At 38.9% G+C, this 19689-nt stretch overlaps 1 protein-coding gene across 1 annotated transcript in view; it reads right to left on the bottom strand.

The window, feature by feature from the left end:
• Positions 1-19689, bottom strand: part of LOC128854753 (uncharacterized) — a gene marked incomplete at its 5' end in the record, with an annotated part of 196228 nt that overhangs the window by 156393 nt on the left and 20146 nt on the right. The window contains one exon of the mRNA XM_054089118.1: positions 9425-9595. Coding sequence (XP_053945093.1) covers positions 9425-9595 — 171 coding nt within the window. The remainder of the gene's footprint in view (positions 1-9424; positions 9596-19689) is intronic.

Raw genomic sequence — 19689 nt, 5'->3', positions numbered from 1 at the left:
AATACCAGTTCACGAACTAGAAAATCTGTTGGAAAGTTTTTGCATACAACTGCTAATGGGCATTTTGCCACTAGTTCAAAACTAGTCACCCTGGAACTAGTATGACTTATTTCATCGAATACGTGTTTATGAGCTAGAAAATCTGTTGGATAGTTTTTGCATACAGTTTCAATTGGGCATTTTGCAACTAGTTCAAAACTAGTCAATCTGGAACTAGTATGACTTCGTTCGTTACGTACAAGTTCCTGAACTAAAAAATCTGCTAGATAGATGACTTCGTACATTAAAGCTCTTGCATACAACACTAATTGCGTGTTTTGCACCTAGTTTAAAACTAGTCGCTTTTCGACTACGTTCATTAAATACCAGTTCACGAACTAGAAAATCTGTTGGATAGTTTTTGCATACAACTCCAAATGGGCATTTTGCCACTAGGTCAAAACTAGTCACTCGGAAACTAGTACGACTTCGTTCATTAAATACCAGTTCATGAACTAGAAACTCTGCTGAATAGTTTTTGCCTACGGCTCTAATTAGACATTTTGCAACTAGTTCAAAACTAGTAACTCAGGAACTTTACATTTATAAATCTGTTTTTTTTTTTTGTTTCTTATAAAAATTGTTCTCTAAACTAAAATTAACACAGCGTTAGCTGCGAAGACTTTCCGCTGGAAGCACTTTTACGACTTCTTCCATGTTCATACCAGTTCACGAACAAGAAATCTGCCGAGTTATTTAGTAAAGTATTTCTGTTTGTATAGCTTGCAACCGTAACCGAATGGGTTGGTGCGGGACTACCAATCGGAAGACGTATGTTTGAAACTCCGTGAAACACCAAATGAATAAAAAGTTTTTTTCTAATTGCAGTCGCCCCTCGGCAGGCAATGGCAAACCTCTGAGTGTTTTTTTGCCATGGAAAACCTGCTCATAAAATTATTTCGGCTTAAAGGAAAGAATGTTGCTCATAGGGCCACGCTGCGATCGGGCGCTATGTGGGATCGCTACCGGCAGCTGAAAAAGGAAGAGAGACGTATTATCAGAATGAAGAAACGAGAGGTCGAAATACTTAAGTGCGGCGAGCTTGAGATGCTGGTAAATAGAAAAAACACTCGAAAATTCCACCAGAAAGTTCGGCCGCTTACAGAAGGTTTCAAAACCAGAGCAGTTTCCTATAAGAACAAAGACGGCGATCTGGTGACGGAGATCCAGAGTGTGCTTGAATTATGGAAAGAAGCACTTCTCAAACCCGCTAAATAGTGTCAGCTGCGCATATCACAGAGAAAATGAAGATCCCCATACCCGAATCGTTGGCGACGAAACTGTCGTTCCGCTAACGAGTTGAGAATAGCGATAACGCTGCTAAAGAACAACAAAGCAGCGGGCGCCGACGGACTGCTAGCTGAGCTATTCAAACATGGCGGCGAGGAGCTGCTACAGTGCATGCATCAGCTCCTCCAAAATATGATTGGATGATAGCATGTGTGTCGATTGGAATTTAAGTGTGTTCTGTCCTCCATAAGAAGGGTGATACTGCAATCTGTGCCAATTATCGCGGGATTAGTCTCCTAAATATAGCCTATAAGGTTCTAGCGAGCGTATTGTGAGAAAGGTTGAATCCCCCCATCAATCAACTGATTAGACTTTATCAGTGTGGCTTTAGACCTGAAAAATCCACAATCGATCAGATATTCACAATACGTCAGGTCTTGGAAAATACCCATGATTTTTTAAACTGCATGCGCCAGCACGAAAAGAAGTTACCTGTATGACGCGCTGTCTGAATTTGGTATCTCCGCAAAACTAATACGGCTATGCAAAATGACGTGGCTCAATACCAGTAGCGCAGGTGGAGAAGGACTTGGCTTCACTTGGTGTGTCCAATTCGCGCCGGTTAGCACGAGAAAGAAACTATTGGCGTGCTTTGTTAAACTCGGCCAAAATCACTTAACCGGTTATCGCCCCCATGAAGAAAAAGAAGTTGTATGTAAGTAGTTGCGCCACATTTTGCTACAAAAGTTGGTCAGATGTCAATGCAGTCTTGGTGCCTTAGCGACTTTTCCGCTGCCTTCCTTCCATCGATATGACATAGCATTCATTCATAATGCCACATATGTACAGGTATGTTTGTGCATACAAAGCTACCACAAGTTCGATGCAGCCGAAAGAAAATCTAAGCATGGCATTCAGCCACTTCTGCCACACTCTACTACCTTTGCATCCATTCGAGATGGTTTAATGCCTGAAGCCGTTAGAGTAGCAGTCATAAATAAGTCAAGAGAAAGACAGATATGCGGAAGCTGAGGAATGCTGGCATCGCTACAAACACATTGTCACGCTGCAGGTGCTAGAGATGCACACACACTTATTCACATACAGTTACTACATCAATATATGTATGCATGTACACATACTATACAGTACCTGGTCATTGAATTATGACCGATGATAAAAATAACATATTTATGGCTTTGAGAGCGAATAAAAAGCAAACGGCTTAAAAGTATTTAAGAAAGTTTACATATTTGTTTTTTTTTAAAAGCTTCTTCAGATTTTTGCATTAAAAATATTTATTTTAAACTAATATTTCGTGGCTCCTCTCCTTGGTGCTAAGACGGCCGCAATTAGTTGGGGGTGTTTGACCCTTGGAAGCACACAATCTTCAGAATATCGTTCTTCGGCTCTTCTGCGAACAAAATTTGCTCTTTTTGTGACCGCTTTCAATCGCCATTCATCGCTGAAGATGATCTGTAAGAAGAAAAAATACCAGTCTAACGGTTAGACGCGATAGAAGTGAAACCTTCCGTAAAACAAACTGAGAGAGAATGAGACGAAAGCAGCATTAGGAGCGGAATAATTATAGGTTCATTATAATATTGCTATAAAGTTCATATTTTATTTTCTTCATTTTATTATTATTCATCCTCAATATTTTCAATTTCAACAAATGATACGAGGGGCTTATGATAGCTAAAATATGATACAAATGCTTTGGTTCCGATGTTGTCAACTTATCTTTGAAATACCGCGTCAATTGTTGTTTTTGAACGTGTTGTCGATTCAGTTCGATTGTTACACATTTTTAAATTGTATGTTGTATTGAGAAAATCAATTAAAGGAACCGCTGTGCTCAATGCAAAATTTATGTTAAAATCGCCACTTAAAATCATTGGAACTTTATCGTAATCTTTTCTAAGTATCCGCGATACTTCTGATGTATACTTTATTAAATTTTCATGAATGAATTCCGTGATGCTATTTATTGATTGATTCGGTGAAATATAAATTGCCATAAGAATATCGGCATAATTGCGGTAAATATTTAAAAATGAAAATATTTACGAATATAAAAATACGGAGCAATACAGCACACGCGGTTGCTATTATGAGCGTCGTAAGGCGTATAATACACAGACGTACTAACATACACGCAAACATTCGTAGGACGCTTGGTTGGAATTTTTTATACATATGTATATATGCTATACTATGGCCTAGCCTATGTACGTACATACATATTTGTGTTCTGAACTTCCAGCAAAACAATGCTTATTAATATACACATATGCATCTACATACAACCGCACACACAGACCACTCACTTTATTCCTGTAAATGCGTATGTCGTCCAAAGCTAAAATTTTATGCCTAGCGACTACAAGAACAAAATGCATTAATAGGCGCAGGCGTAGCGGCCATCATCCTAGTTGCCATAGCACTGAACAGGCGCGGCGGCGCCGAACAGTTTCAACTATTGTACTGTGCAACAAAAACTCATCATCAAAAAATTGATTTATAAATTCGAGCTCATAGTTCTAAGAGCAAGTACTTTCATTCATAAAACGAGCCGCCCATATGCTAATTTTCTCGACAATTCGAAAATAGTCAATATTGGAATATTTCGCGTAGAATTATTTGCCAATATTCAATTTTTGTCAAGTCGAGTGCCCGCGGCTCCGTAAATATGTTTGCACCCATATATGTATGTAAATATATGTTTCTAAATGCTCGACAACCGCAGCTGCCTGTTCAAGGTTACTGTACATTAGGCCTGGTCGATTTGTGGGAAGGCAAAAAAATCGCCCATTGTTCTGTGAAAATCATATTCTAGGGATCAGAATAAGAAATTTTGCCGAAGGAACCATACCTCTAAAACGATTTCTGATGTCCCCCAATATGGGTCGAACTTTTTAGTTTCTTTTCTATAACTCACATTCATTCATTTACATATGTTCTGACTAAATAAATTTCTTAAGAGAAAAAATAGATAATATTATAAATAAATAAAAATAAAGAAAAAACATAGCCATTTAGCTGATTTTTTCATGTAAAGGCCAAAAATGGTGATATTTTGAAATTGGGGGACATCAGAATTCGTTTTAGAGGTATGGTTCCTTCGGCAAAGTTTCTTATTTTGATCCCTAGAATACGATTTTCATAGAGCAATGACCGATTTTTAAATCGACCCGCCCTACTGTACATGCAATGCTGTGCCTATGAATGCGCGCTGGTTTTCTTGAGAAATTTTACCGTATGTTTTGCTGTGGCGAGGCACATATGTACATACACACAACATATATACATATATCCGCATATATACATACATATATAAATTCACAAATTTAAATTTGCTTATGCCATCCTTCTGTGTGCCTGGTAATGACGCATTTCCTATACATACATATATATACGTATATCTTTTTTCTTCTTCTTTTTGGTGTCGCTTTTTCGTTTCATCGAGTCTCAAATCACTCCCAACGATTCTAAAGAAGTTTTCACTTCAAAAACACAACCACAAAAATGTGTGAATATTCACATCTTCTTACTACTGCTATTTGACAAAGGAAAACATTTCTCTTTAAACTTACTTTTTTCCAATATTCCGCGTCGAAGTCTCTGTGAAGTTGTGCCCAAAGTTTCCGCCGATTTCGCATACAGGGTGTCAGTTTTGGCTTTTTTGCTGGTGTCTGCAAAAAAATCCATTTTCGTATAAGCGTCAGCGTAACGTTCCTTCCGAAATATTTACTCCAAATTCGTGAACCTCTCTTAAAATCATCCGACTCGAAGCATTTCTGTTCCAGAGAACTGTTTGAACGATTTTGCGTTCCTGCCTGGTTAAAGTTCTTGCTATGTCTGCACAGCTCACGTTCTTGGCTTCCAAAAGAACTGCAATTGGTTGCTTTTGTCCCGATGTCAAATCCGACCTTCAGCCCATTTTCTAAAAACACTGGTTAAATTGAAAAAAAAGGATTATCCAGGAGGCAAATTCAAAAGATATGTATATTTTGTACTTACTGTTGTTATATTTGAGATATATGAATATTCACTATTCAATTTTTTCACTTTTTTTATGCTCCTCACACAAGATCGAATTAATTCGCACTGGCACTTGCACACTTAACTTTTAAACAACATAACTCATAAACAAAAAAACTGATCCTTCTCTAATCGCCGCAGGCCAATTGACCGGAAATTCTTAAAAAACATCTAAGAATAGGTTAAAAACCCCTTATACCCTTTTTTATTTGGAAAAGCCCAAATTAGATTAAAAAATTTTACCAGATATTTGAAGTTTTCAGAAAAAATGCCATCGGTCATAATTCAATGGCCAAGTACTGTATACTCGCCTACTTTATGAATGGTGTTAGATATTTACTGTATGAATATACACACACATATGCAGATGCATTTCCGAGTGTGCGTGTGTGGCACGTCAGTGATTTGTCTATTCTACTTGCCAAGTAATATTGTAATTTTAAGCTTAGCTTTATTCCACCAACCGCACGCATACATATGCACACCCAAAAAAGCATGAATGCGCAGGTAAATATGCAACAGAAAGATTGCACTTGAAGTAAAACAACAAATAATAAAAGGTTAAGTGCACTCTAAGAGTTGCTCAATTTCCTCGTCTTCCTCACCACTCATTTACGCTTATAGCCGAGTATGTGAATGGATATGCGCGTGTGTGTGTAGAACGTGTAATGCAGCGCTACCAGTCTTGTACTTTCTGCTTCCTTTATTTATATGTAGTTGCAGCTCATTGCCGCAAAGTGGCGGAATCCTCAGGAGTTTCCACTTTATAAATTACAATTTGTTGCTGCGTAATTCACCGCATGATTGAAGTGCGCTGCTTCACTTTGTAATAACAATAAATCTTCGCAACTTTCGCAGATACGGCTACACATGTCTTCTAAAGCCGCGTTGTGGTTGCGAGGCCGCACTTCCTGCTCTATTCTACTGTTGTTTGTATTGCTGTTAGTTGTTAGGAGACGGAAACAAAGAATTGCCATGAAAATTTATTGCACCCTGCGCGGCTACTCAAGTGTGTTGTGATTCAGCTTGCGACTGAGTGAATTGGGTGGTGTTTATCTGTGGGTATATATGTGGCTGCGAGTGTGCCGGTTAGTGTGCATGTAATGAGGCGTTGAATTAATTGTGCTTAAACATCTTAATTTAAGTTAATCAAATATTTATAATAAGGACATTTAAATACATAACGTAAGAGCGGTTCGCTAGTGGAATGGAATGGAAGGGTCAAAGATTTATGTGCCATGATTCGGATAAACGGGCATTTGTTTGGTTCATAGCAAAAAGGCGTACATACAAACATCCCAAGTCCTCAATTGTGTGTAATCAGAATATCGCTAGGAACGTGAAAATCCGAATAGGCGATAAGCTCCCTTACGGTATAAAGTTTAGTTAAACTTTTTGAACCTTTTTATAATTATTAGATATGTAGATAGGTAAAATGGTTGAAGTACCGTTCTGGCATTTCCCAAGTAGCACTAAAACGCCGTTTAGAGGGGCATTATGGGACCTCTAACAAGCAGACACGAGTATCTACAGCCAGCCAGAGCTGTTGATGTAATGGAGAAGATTCAAGGAACTTAGGTTGGAGCATTGCTTATAGGCTTTCGAAGAACGGAGCGCACAGTGACCTTAATCATATAGTTGCTAAACATGGGTGCCCGCAGCTTCTGCAATGGGGGTTAAGTGATAAATCTAGCTTTTCCGTGTGTGTGCCGATAGTCCAATGGCCGGTAAACACAGCTACGAGTTTGAAAGTTGAATGGCGCAGAGTTCTTAAGACTTTCAGAGTCCTATATCTACCGAGACCACAGGGTTTTTGAAATAGCACACGAAGAAATGGAGCTCCATCTGATATGTGCTTTCCTGAGAAACTACTAAGCATTGCATCTCAAATTGGCTAGTCAAAGAAGGTGGGCCAATAAAAGTAAAGTCTTGCCCTCAACATTTTTTCCCACGAATTCTTAGTGATGATCTCACTTTTCAAAATGCCAGTTGGAATACACATCCTGAAAATAAAATGGGGCTGCCTTGAGCACATTCTTAGAAGAGAATCAGATGACCTCAAAAGCACTTGGATTAATTGAAATCCCCAAGGAAACCAACGAAGAGGTAAAACCTCGCTGACTTGGAGAAGGAGTTTAGAAACGGAGGTAAAGAAAACCAACCAATGCTGGAACGGGCTGAAGAAGACTGCTTCTGATAGTGTCGAGTGGAGGAAGATTGTTCTAGCCCTTTGCTCCCTTGCGGAGGTATAGGAATACATACTTATATATAAATATCTCTCTCTTACATATTCAACTATGAAAATGTATCGTTTTATTATAAGTTACGGGAACTTTATCAGATTTTATTTATAGTGAGCGCAAAAAAAGGAAAATAGTTATCTATCTTAATAACTTATGGCAATTACAGAGATATGGAAAAAATTTAAGCCACATAGCCGGTATCATAATCTACATAATTACTTCTAGATTAGCCGGTCAGATCAGCCTTTTTTGAAAACGCGCTGCCGCACCAACTGTAGCTGCAATATAGGATATTATCTTATACATCCATTTTAGTCCAAATCTGACCCTCTGGAAAAATATGGTTTCCAGAAAAACGTATTTAAAGTTATCGATACCATACGCATGAGAGAAAGAAAATTTTTTAAAAAATGATCTAACCTTTATCCATTAAGTTGGTCAGTTTTAAGTATTAAGTACTTTTTAAGAACAAACTGGGAAAACTCACTTGCATTCTCATAGCCAACTGCATAGTACGCAGCCATCTGCAGAGGTCAATTTAATGCGATGCCACAGCTAGTAGATGGAGTAGACATCTTGACCTGGTACGGTTAGAAGGAAGGTGCATACACGCAACTCAACCCAACTCCATCTTATGCTGATTGATCGAGCTGGGCTTGTATGAGGTAGTGTGGTGAGTGGAAAGCATAAAATCCCTCAAGATCGAAGTGTAGAAAAGCACATACGCTCAGCCCAATCCAATTCAATCCTAAGTTGAATGACAGAGCAGTGTTTGTATTAGGTACTGTGATTAGTGGAAGGTATAAACAACCTCAAGATCGTTGTACCGAGAGGCATATACGCTCCACCCAACCGAGCTCCATCATAGAGCTTATTGAACGTGAATATGAACGACACGAAGATCGAGATGCACAAAGGCACGTACGCTCAGTCCAACCCAACGCCATCGTAGGCTGATTGCGAGAGCTGGGTTTGTGTCAGGTACTGGGATGAGTGGAAAGTAAAAATAACCTCAAAGTGCAGTCCTACCTCTTTTTCTTTTGATTTCATTTCCAGGCTTAAGCAAAAAAATTGAAATTTTTTTGAAATTTCTAATACCCTACCTCCTGAATTCTGAAGAGATCTCGTAAACGTCCATCACTAAGATTACTTATATGCATACATTTTATAAATATTGGAAAAGAAAGAGGTGCCTCGCAATAAAATGCGGCATCATAGCAGGTATTAATAAATAAAGCGGTCACTATCAGCTTTGCTTTATAAGGTAGGTAGACGGCGGCAAGATCCAGCGGCTTCGTTGGCTGGGTCATATCGTCCGAATGGATACAAACACTCCGGCTCTGATTATTCGGATTATTTGACGCGATATCAGCTGGTGGTAGCAGATGAAGAGAAAAGCCTCCTCTGCGTTGGAAAGATCAGGTGGGACTTGGCTTCACCAAGAAGAAGAAGATGTGTGAACGCAGCGAGAGTTAGCCAATTATGATTTATAGCACTATTTGAAGTCGAACTGAGAAATCCAGTGGCTCAATAGCGGCATTCGTCAGCTATTTAAACTTTTCAAAATGTTTGGTTATAGCTTACGAAGCTAGCTATCGTGTACACTCATACACTTACGTACGATTTCTAAGCCAAATATTATTTTTTAACCACATTCACTTGCACACAACTAAAGCCGGAAAGGTTGTACGGATTCAAACGTTAAATAGACATGTGGACCAATTACGAATAAATATATTTTATATTTTTTTTTTTTTTTTTAAAAAAGGGTAAAAACTCTCTTTGATGTAACCTTTGTGGCGCATACTCATAGTTATAATACGCAAATAAAAATAACTGAATCTATATTTGGTTTCAGTTAAACTCACCTTTCTTTAGCACAAATCCGCATGGATGGTCGAATAGGAAATCACGAAAATGATTACAATCCGGATCCATGCCGGGTTCTTTGCAAAGGCAGGTTGGACGAAAGAACTGAAAGGCTTGTAGTGTCCTTAAGGCAGCTTGACATTTTGTCACAGTAACTGTACTGCATGAAACTGAAAGAAGAATAGAAGAAAAAATTCAAATATAGTAAAAAAATAATTACATGGTTGTTCGTTTAATTCAATGCTTTCAATCGTGCAACAATAGACATCCGCAAGGGTCAACCTTTTTTTGAATAAAGAGTAGTAGGCTTATAAAACTAGCCGCTCGGGCTTTTATCCAATTTTAACTATCTTTGAAGGCTAGATTACCCCAACCATTCATTCATAAATCCTAAGAAAAACAAAAAGACCTCCATTAATTTTTACCCGTAGGGACACCGAAGGTCATTCAGGTCGCAGTGCTAAATCCTCTCATAATAATAATGATATTTTATTTATTATGAATTATTTTGGCAGTCATTCCAAATCGCATATCAATTCTAACAAAATTATTGATTCATTCTAACAATGTAAAGAAATTATCAACTAAATATAAAAGTAGATGATTCGTCGTTTTTAGTTAAGATTGTTGGATAAGCATCCTAGTGTAAGAGCTTTGTGGGTTTCGTACTCACACATACATTCGAGTTCCCTACAGGGAAACTCACTAGTACAGATTTTCTGCGCTTCTATATTGTATTGGATTTATAACCCTGACTAACTTAAACTCTTTTTGCTTTCTGTATACTCAAATGTTGATTTATGCCTAGCGAAGTCAAATGTCCCACTTCAACCGATTTTTCATACTCTGGAATTAGTAGAAAATTCAGCAGCTTAAATTTAGTAGATAATCGTATTTCCGAACCAGAATTGAATTTCCCAAATTAGCCTGTGCTCAGATTTTCAACATATATTAGATGGTAGACAAAAATCTTAGGAATTCCATGCTTCTCCGACGTTAGAATTCAGATGCTCACACTTTGGCAAACAAGATGGAACACTGAACAGTGCGGTAGATGGACTAATACCCGATTTAAAAAAGTGGGTGAAAGGAAGGAAGGTGAAACTAACTATTACGTCACACAGTTTCTGTCAGGCACTGTTCGGTCATCTACCAAATTGCATTTATGTAGATTGGAATTGAAATTGAAATTTGAAAGGTCGATCCAAGAAGCACCGAGAGATTTGGTGACTCCTAAAACACTTAGGCTAAAAGGCCCATGGCATTTAAAGCTCTCGAAAATGAAAAGGTAGATAGAGAAGAAGGAAAGGAGAGAAGTAACAGAAGGTCAAACATGTGAAATTTTCCAGATTCTTTGACAAATCTGAAAATATCCTCCAGTTTGGGAGAATGAATATTACTCATTCTCATGACATCAGAACCAAAAATTCGTAATCTTGCTCTAGCAAATGCGGTACACTCACATAGAAAATGCTCAGAGCCATCCGCCTCCTCCAAGCAATACAGGCAAATAAGGTCCTCAATGATTCCAATGGTGGTGATATGCTGACCCCATGGGTTGTGTCCTGTAAAAATACCGACCATCAAGACTGGGCCTCTTTATGTAAATTGCATACATAATCGCTGGTCCACTTCTTGGTTCCTGCAGAACTAATTCCGGTTATTGGCTCTGGTCCGCTGATCACCAGTTGGTCCGTTCATCGGCAATTTCATTCCCTTGAACCCCGCAGTGTCTTGGAACCCATATAATTACGAGCTTATTCTGTCTTGCAATAGAATTAAGCTTCATTTTACTCCCTTGAACAATCTTTGAGGTTTGCTTTGCGTTCTCCAGGACTTTTAGTGCAGCCTGACTGTCACTTGATACTCCAATCTGTTTTCCGCTCCATTTCTTCTCAATTATCCATTCTGCTACTTTCGAAATGACAAAAATTTGCATTTGAAAAACAGTTGCCATTCTTCCTATAGCATAATGATACCTATTACTCTCGTTTAAGTATCTATCATCCGGCTCCACGTCCAATTTCATTCTTGTACCCATCGGTAAAGAAAATATTTGTCAAACCTCTTGTAATGCACTCTGGTTACTCCATTGCGTGACATCAAATTTAAAAATTTATGAAGTTACTGAATGCGATGATGCCTATCACAAAAGAGGCGTGGCACGGAAATGTATGCTGAAGATGTGTTTTGATCAAATTCTTGTGTTTTGCTCTAATCAAAACGGTTCTTTCATCGCTCATCTTTCTGAATTAGAAATTTGCTTCACTAGTTCGGATTTCCCCAACAGGAAACCTAAGTAGTCATACCGCAAACTCACATTCATATGCTCATGCGGATATCCGAATACAATTGCCACCGAGAGTCGATGCCATTCCTCCCCAGCAATTACTCATAAGAACCTTTTGAGCCTAAGTGTCACTGCTAAGCTGCCACAATAAATGCTTATTTACGCTTATTCGATTGTAATAATACACTGAACTCATAAAAGTAACCCATAACTCAATATAAGTTTTCACATACTCGTAATGTGTGTAAATAAAGAAAATAAGAGAACAAAATGTTCAAAAGGGCATACAGCATATGAAAATATACGAGGAGTCACAGAGGACAGCATTGATGGCCAGTTGAAATGAAAATAAGTTGCTATTGGCTATAAATAGATTTTTTTATTTGTATATCCTTAATAGGAAAGATAATAGTGAGTTATGAATCTCTCGTGAAATTAAGGGCACACAATAATTCTCCTCCTCATTTATGAATGTACTCGTATGCATGCATAGTTAGGCTAGGATTGTTACCATAAACCGCTGCAGCTCGTTCTATACATTCCTAAGTTTTCTCTGAACCAATTTGTTGATTTGTTTATTTTTTTATATTGTACTATTATTATTATTTATTGAATCTATTAATTAATCTTAATACTAACAATAAGGTTTCGACTCTTAACCTAAATTATAGTACCTACAGCTTCTTGAAGAAGGTTAAGGTTGTTATGGGCGCCTCAAATATGCGTTACATGGTTGGAATATCAATTGGTCTGAGACATGACGAATTGACGGTATGCATCAACGTACGAGCCAATGGATTTGGGTGGTGTCTCAGACTTTGGTAGTAGTTTTGCTGGATTACTGCTATTTCTGCTGCCACTAATGAACCATTTAGGTCTTGATGGATATTTTCATTGTTTATGTACCACGACGCTCCAGTAACCATTCTTACTATCTTAGATTGCCTTCGTTGTATAATTGCAATATTGCTGGTACTTGCATTACGCCACCGTTGTGACTCGAACGTCCAGATTGGCTTGATGATTTTATTGTAGAGAAGGACTATGTGACCAAGGTTAAGCCCGGAACGGGAATTGATGAGCCAGCAAAGATCTTTGGGTTTTAAGTTCATCTGTCTAATCTGTCCACTTTTGGCCCAATGTGCCCTTTCCATGTCAGGCGCCTGTCCATACAAACATCAAGGTATGTAACTTCTTTAGAATGTGGTATAAGTGTGGAGTTTAGATATAAACTGGAGCAGTCGCTTTTATTTATCGTACAAGTCCCATGCTTACACTTTTGCTCATTCACTTTGATGCGCTAGTCTGCCAACCACTTTACTATGTACAGGGTGGGCCATACAGCGTTTGCTTTTTGAACCACCTATTTTTTTGAGAATGGTAACTTAAATGACATGTCAAATGTGTTCGTAATTTACTTAAAGGTTTGACATTTACGAAATGGGACACTATACGCTTGAACAAATTGGGAAATATTGAAAACCTATTTCCATAGTGGTGAGTCTTCTTCTTCTTTTCTGATTTTCACATCGGTGGCTACGTCAATAAGCAAAATTGTCGGATTTGGGGCTCAGAAAATCCACACGTTACTGTGGAGAAGCAAATGCATCCACAACGAGTCACTGTTTGATGCGGTTTTTGGTCTGGCGGCATCATCGGGCCATTTTTTTTCGAAAATGAGCGAGGAGCCGCGGTTACAGTAAATGGCGAGCGTTACCGTGACATGCTCAACGAGTTTTTGTTTCCAAAAATTGAAGAGGATGACATGGACGACATTTGGTTTCAACAGGACGGTGCAACTTGTCACACTGCCGAAGTTACACTCGAACTTTTAACTACCGTTTTTGAATTCCGATATCAATTGGCCGCCTCGGAGCTGTGATTTAAGCCTGTTGGACTATTTTTTGTGGAGAGCTGTTAAGGACAAATGCTATCCGAACCATCCAGAGACGGTTGATGCTTTAAAACACCAAATACGAAGTTGCCATTCATGAAATTGGAGCCCAAACAATCGAAAAAGTGCTTAAAAATTGGGTTGATCGAATGGCCTACTGTAAAGCCTGTCGTGGCAGTCATTTGAACGATATTATCTCATTATTTAATTCATAAATGACAATGTTCAATCTTCAAAATAAAAAAAAACAAGTTTGAAAAAATATTTTTATATTATATTTTATATTTAGTTTTTTTGTAGTTCTGTTGAGTTCACCCGACGCTTTTATTGGACACTCGGAGCGACAAAGGATTTCAGTGTCGTCAGCAAACGTGGATGTAAATATTTGCAGGTTTGTGGGAAGGTCCCAGTACACTGCCTTGTGGTACGCCGGCCTTAATATCGACTTCATCAGCTAGTTAATTTTTATATCTTACCATAAACACCCGATTAGTAAGATAAGATTCTAATATTTTGTGTAAGCTTTGTGGCAGTATGCGTTGGATTTTGTACCGTGTTTCTCACGAAAACCGAACTGATTGGCTGGAGCAATGTTGTTTTGCTACAGATGCGGCGTCAATTTTCGTTTTAGTAACTTTTCAAATGGTTTGGAGAGAGATGGCAGCTGCCTTATAAGTCTGTGTAAAGCTGTCTTGGCTTTATTTTTTACTGGTTGCGGCATCATTATAATGGTCGATTTTTTCCATTGAGAAGGAAAGTGGCAAACTTGAAGAATTGCATTAAAAAGCACACTGAGAAATCTAACAGTGCAGTTTGCAGTCTCTCCTATCATTTTAGGAGATATTTGATCCTACCCAGGTGTTTTTTTAGGATTCATCTCGTTGTCAATTGACTTTAGCTCATTTGTTGATTTAATGATTTGTTTATTAATATCGGCAGTTCTATTCGAGAGACCTCTTCAAGACAGTCTAGAAAGGCGAATCCAAGCAGGCAAAGTTTTTTTCTGTATAGAGCATTGCATGTACACAGAAGGTAAAGTTTTCAGAGCAGAGCCTGACTCGGGTAGACATATACTTCCCTCGTAGTGCAGTGATTAGGCAAGCGAACGATGTACTAGCGCCAAGTCTTTCAAAGTAAACTCCTCCACCTACCTGCTTAACTATTTCTCAGTTTCAATTTCTCGAACAAACTCACACCTTTGAAAGTAATAAGCCCTGTCAAGGTTGGTGTTCGCTAATTGCTGCCAACGGGTTCGTTTAATGGTTGAATCAGAAAACGTACTGTTTCGACGAGGTCGGACTACAAAATTTGGTCGTGCTTACCTTAATAGCTCGGTGTTCACCCTACCAAGAAATCCTATTTCAGATTTGATCGATCTAATTTTGTGATATAGTCGTGTGGTTACCGAAATGCGAGCCAGCACTGTTTTATGATGAAACCAGGGATTTCGTTTTACCTCATTCATCTCCAGATCCATTCGCTTTTCTTATCGGGTTTAGAAAAGGCAGAACTAAAAAGTGCGATAGTTTGAGTGGTTGGTGTCAAGTAGTGCTTGACCAAGAAATGGCGCTTCCAGCAGCTGATTGAAGAAACCAAACGAATCGGAGCTACTCGTTTCATTTAAAGTTTTTTTCATACAACAAATTTAGACACCGCCGTCAGAATTTCGCGGCTTTCAATGAACTTCCGAGTTTATAAACTTTCCAGTTGGCTCAGAAATGAAAAAATGTAAAGACATTTTGCGTTCTCCCAAATATAATAATAATTTCCCCTTTATTTGTATTCAGTGACTTAAACCAAACAAATATTAGACCAGAGGAATTAAAAAGACTGGCGAAAAGAGGAAGAAATACACGAGGGTGAGCTCAAGAAAAAATTTGATCAATAGATTCGTCCAAAATCCTAAAGATCTGACCAAAGCTCAGGGGCTCCGCTGAGTAGGTCATATCTTACGAATGAACACAAACGCTGCGGCTCTGGAAGTATTTGATACGATCGGCGAGGGTAGCAGCAAGCGAAACGGGAGACCTCAATGCCACGATACTTTGCTGGAATTACCTTCTGAATATTATAGCAGGTTAAACTTCTACCTATTCAGAATCGACCCAGACATACTCAATATATGTCCGACATGTGAAGGTTCCCCGCACGATACACATCGCCTATTCCACCATGCCTCCTTAAGCACACTCACCTAGAACGGCTCCCCCTTTGTACCCAAACCGTCGTAACTGCGCTTGTTTTGGGTCTCCCGTTAAATGAGATAGACGAAGACTATCGCTGACTACACCGTACTGACAGGGAACTGCATTGAAAGTACAAAATGGAGAAGATTAACTTCAGATTTCTAATTGGCAGTTGTTAGCACCTTGAGGACGGCCAGGTCGCTTAGGCAGTTATTACGCTAAATAAAGAACAATATTGCAAGGGGATTGTGAATTTGTAGGACCACATGGTCGATGCTCCATGTTTTTCGTCATAACATCAAGTAGCCTACACAAATGCCGTAATCCATTTGAGCTGTGTGTATACTCGTCTTAAGCCGCGCCAAATGTAAGCATGTAGGGATCCTCTATTATGCCTTTCAATTCGAAACATTCAGCGGTGAGTTTCACCTTGTATTGGGACCAAATTTTGTTGTTTTCTTTTTTGGCATTTTTGGTATTTGTTTTTTAAATATTGTTCACATCTTAACCCAAACCACATGATGAAACTTTAAACGTTTACACAAAATTAAAAAAAAGAGGTGCAAGTTTTCATCGACTAAAAAGTCGGCATGAATATAAATATTTTTTGTATTTTTTTCTTAGCTTTCCATTTCTAGCGGAAAGCGAACACTGTTACTTTGAATGATTCACTTTTTCGAGTGACCAATGGAGACCCTGCGAATGACGAATGGAGGAGACCCATTCAAACCAACTCTACTACGCCGGCCGCCGATTCGAAGTATAGGAAAGAATGAATAAATGAGTGAATGAAAAATGAGGTCTGCACTTCAGCCTCGTGGTCCTGATCACAGAACCTCATCCAAACTCAAATCCCTTAGTAAACCTATAAAATAGGGTGGACCATGAAAAATTTGCTTTTTGAATCGGCTATAAAAAAAAAGTAATCAATATTTTTTCAAACTTTTTTTTTTATTTAGAAGATTGAATATTGTCATTTATGACTGAAAAATAATATCGTTCAAATGACTGCCACGACTGGCTTTACAGTAGACCATTCGATCAACCCAATTTTTAAGCACATTTTCGATTGTTTGGACTCCAATTTCATAAATGGCAACTTTGATTTCGTGTTTTAAAGCATCAATCGTCTCTGGATGGTTCGCATAGCATTTGCCCTTAACGTTTCCCCATAAAAAATAGTCCAACGGGCTTAAATCACAGCTCCGAGGCGACCAATTGATATCGGAATTTCGGCTGATTATTCGGTTTTCAAGCGGTAGCGCGGCTCCTCGCTCATTTTCGAAAAAAAATGGCCCGATGATGCCGCCAGACCAAAAACCGCATCAAACAGTGACTCGTTGTGGATGCATTTGCTTCTCCACAGTAACGTGTGGATTTTCTGAGCCCCAAATCCGACAATTTTGCTTATTGACGTAGCCACCGATGTGAAAATCAGAAAAGAAGAAGAAGACTCACCACTATGGAAATAGGTTTTCAATATTTCCCAATTTGTTCAAGCGTATAGCGTCCCATTTCGTAAATGTCAAACCTTTAAGTAAATTATGAACACATTTGACATGTCATTTGTGTTACCATTCTCAAAAAAATAGGTGGTTTAAAAAGCAAACTCTATATGGCCCACCCTGTAGAGCTGGGCTGAGCGTATGTGCCTTTCTTCTGACCAAATCCGACCGAAATGTCGCATCCTTCTTTGCGCTTTAGATACACATTCGTGAAGGCTGGAGACTCCGGTGACAAGGAGACACAAACGGCCACAACAAACTCCTTTCATTCCGATTTGTTCTGCGACAGTGTCTTAGCTTCATTCCAGGTTCAACTCACGGCGCGCGATTCCTTATCCAACATTCGTCTCCAAGTGTTCGTCTCGTGTTCGTCTCCTCGGCTATGACTGCCTTGGGGATTTCACTCAATAATCGCTCTCGTTAAGTCGTCTACGAAGGACAAGGCCAATCCAACCCCATTTTCCTCTCCAAATCTTAAAGGGAATAAAAATCCATCCTTACAAATAAATACATCCCTCCGAAGCAACAAGTGACATTTTTCACAGACCTTCAAATATCCACTTTATTGACCCGCCAGAGCCATAGTCCGCCTTCCATTACTTTTGACATAAAATATAAACGTGCACTTACTTTTTTATGTGTATTTGCACTCATGTATGTGTGTGTGCTTCCTGCTTGTGCCCAAAACATTTTGTTTTGAAATAAACCTACGTGCACGAAGCCCAGTGGCAGTAACATTTGTTATGTATCTACATTTGTCGCGTAGCCGTAGTAAACTGGGGTATAAAAAAATAGGAAAAAGCTATTTTTTACGGGTAAACGCCAGCAATGTTTGATGTCCGTCTTTTATTGCTATGAATATGCGGAATAATCGCACACAACATCCTTCAAATCACCACTAGCATCACCACATTCGTTTCGACTTTGTTTTAAGCTTCAGTTCGCCTCTCTTCAGATTAGGGATGTTGCGAATGTTTTAGTTTTAGACATCGGCGAATGCGGATGCGGCTGTTAAATAGTTTTAAGGAACAATTCAGGAAAATGTAAAACTGGAAAAGCTAGTAATTTTACAATAATAATGTTCATGCCATTTAGTACTTAAATTTAAGTGTTTCATTGAATAAAAAGTGGCGTTGCTGCCTTTTCAGGTTCTAGCTGGTCTCTCAAAGGATCGTGAATCAAAGCTGCTACATTAAATCACTGCTCGCTTGTTACATTTGTTAGTGAAGGCGTCAAATATCAGCCTCCGAAACTTAACAATATTTTAAATTCATTTCGATTGACAGGACTTGCATTATATTTATTAATATTTTACTGGGGTACAAAAATAACTCTTTTTTGAAAATAACATCGTGGCTGCTAATGTTGCATGTGTGCTTCTGATTTCCTTTTCATTTCAAGAATAGGGAATAATGGCAAGATCGCTCTTTAAATACCTCTTCCTGGCTGCTGAAATTTATTTAAATCCTTTTCCGAAGAACTCCTCATTTTCATGCCTTTGGCTGTTTAGGAATGTTGAGAGCCTCTAACGTCGTCAGAGTTTTTCGTTTTTTGTGTGTAGGTTTTAGTTTTTATTAATTTTAAATCCCTTCTGCTGTTATTGGTTGGAAAATGGGGTTTTATAGCGATAGTCTAAATATTTCAAGGATGATGCGAAGTAACGTGTGACTTCCGAGTGAATCAAGAATTGAAATGAAATTTTCCATTGGTTAATTCTTATTTCTCTTGATTGACACGGTAATCGATTAAGAAATTTTGCAGAGTTTAACAAAGCGCACCAAACGCGACAAGTGGAGACACAAGTGTGGCCAAGTCCTTCTCCATCTGATCTTTCCAACGCAGAAAGTCCTTTCTCTTTCTGTGCTACCACCAGCGCATACCGCATCGAATACTTTCAGAACCGCCGCATTTTTAGTCCGCAGAATCTTTCTCTCAAACACTCCACGGCATGCCTCAAGGCGCCTTCTGCGCAATATTTTAGGACCAGCAAATGGGAGGCTTGTAGAGTGTCCATTTCCTACTTAGTCCAAAGGAGCACTTGTTGGCAAGAGGGATTCGCTGCTGGATTTCAAGGCTCGGGGTTAATGCTGGTTCCTAGATGAACGTTTTCGGAAGAATTCCTCATTTTCATGCCTCAAACGTGTCCACAATGACGTAGGTGCCGACCGTGAGCGCGCCGACTATTTGTTTGATCGCCATTCACTTGGGAGTGGCCAAGGCAATTCCTCTGCATATGATTGAAGTAACTCACAACTTCCCAGATTCTCCCAAGTATTCTCTGCGTAGCTTCCAAATAACCGTTTGGGATCGAGCTAATGTGAGAATGCGACACAGCCCAGGATATCTGATTTTACGCTAGGTTTGGATCCCACCAGCTAAAAATCCTGCA

Source organism: Anastrepha ludens, chromosome 2, assembly GCF_028408465.1.
Source record: "Anastrepha ludens isolate Willacy chromosome 2, idAnaLude1.1, whole genome shotgun sequence".
Lineage (NCBI taxonomy): Eukaryota > Metazoa > Arthropoda > Insecta > Diptera > Tephritidae > Anastrepha > Anastrepha ludens.
The sequence above is the reverse complement of the archived record's forward strand: the minus strand, read 5'-3'. Positions and strand labels throughout refer to the sequence as shown.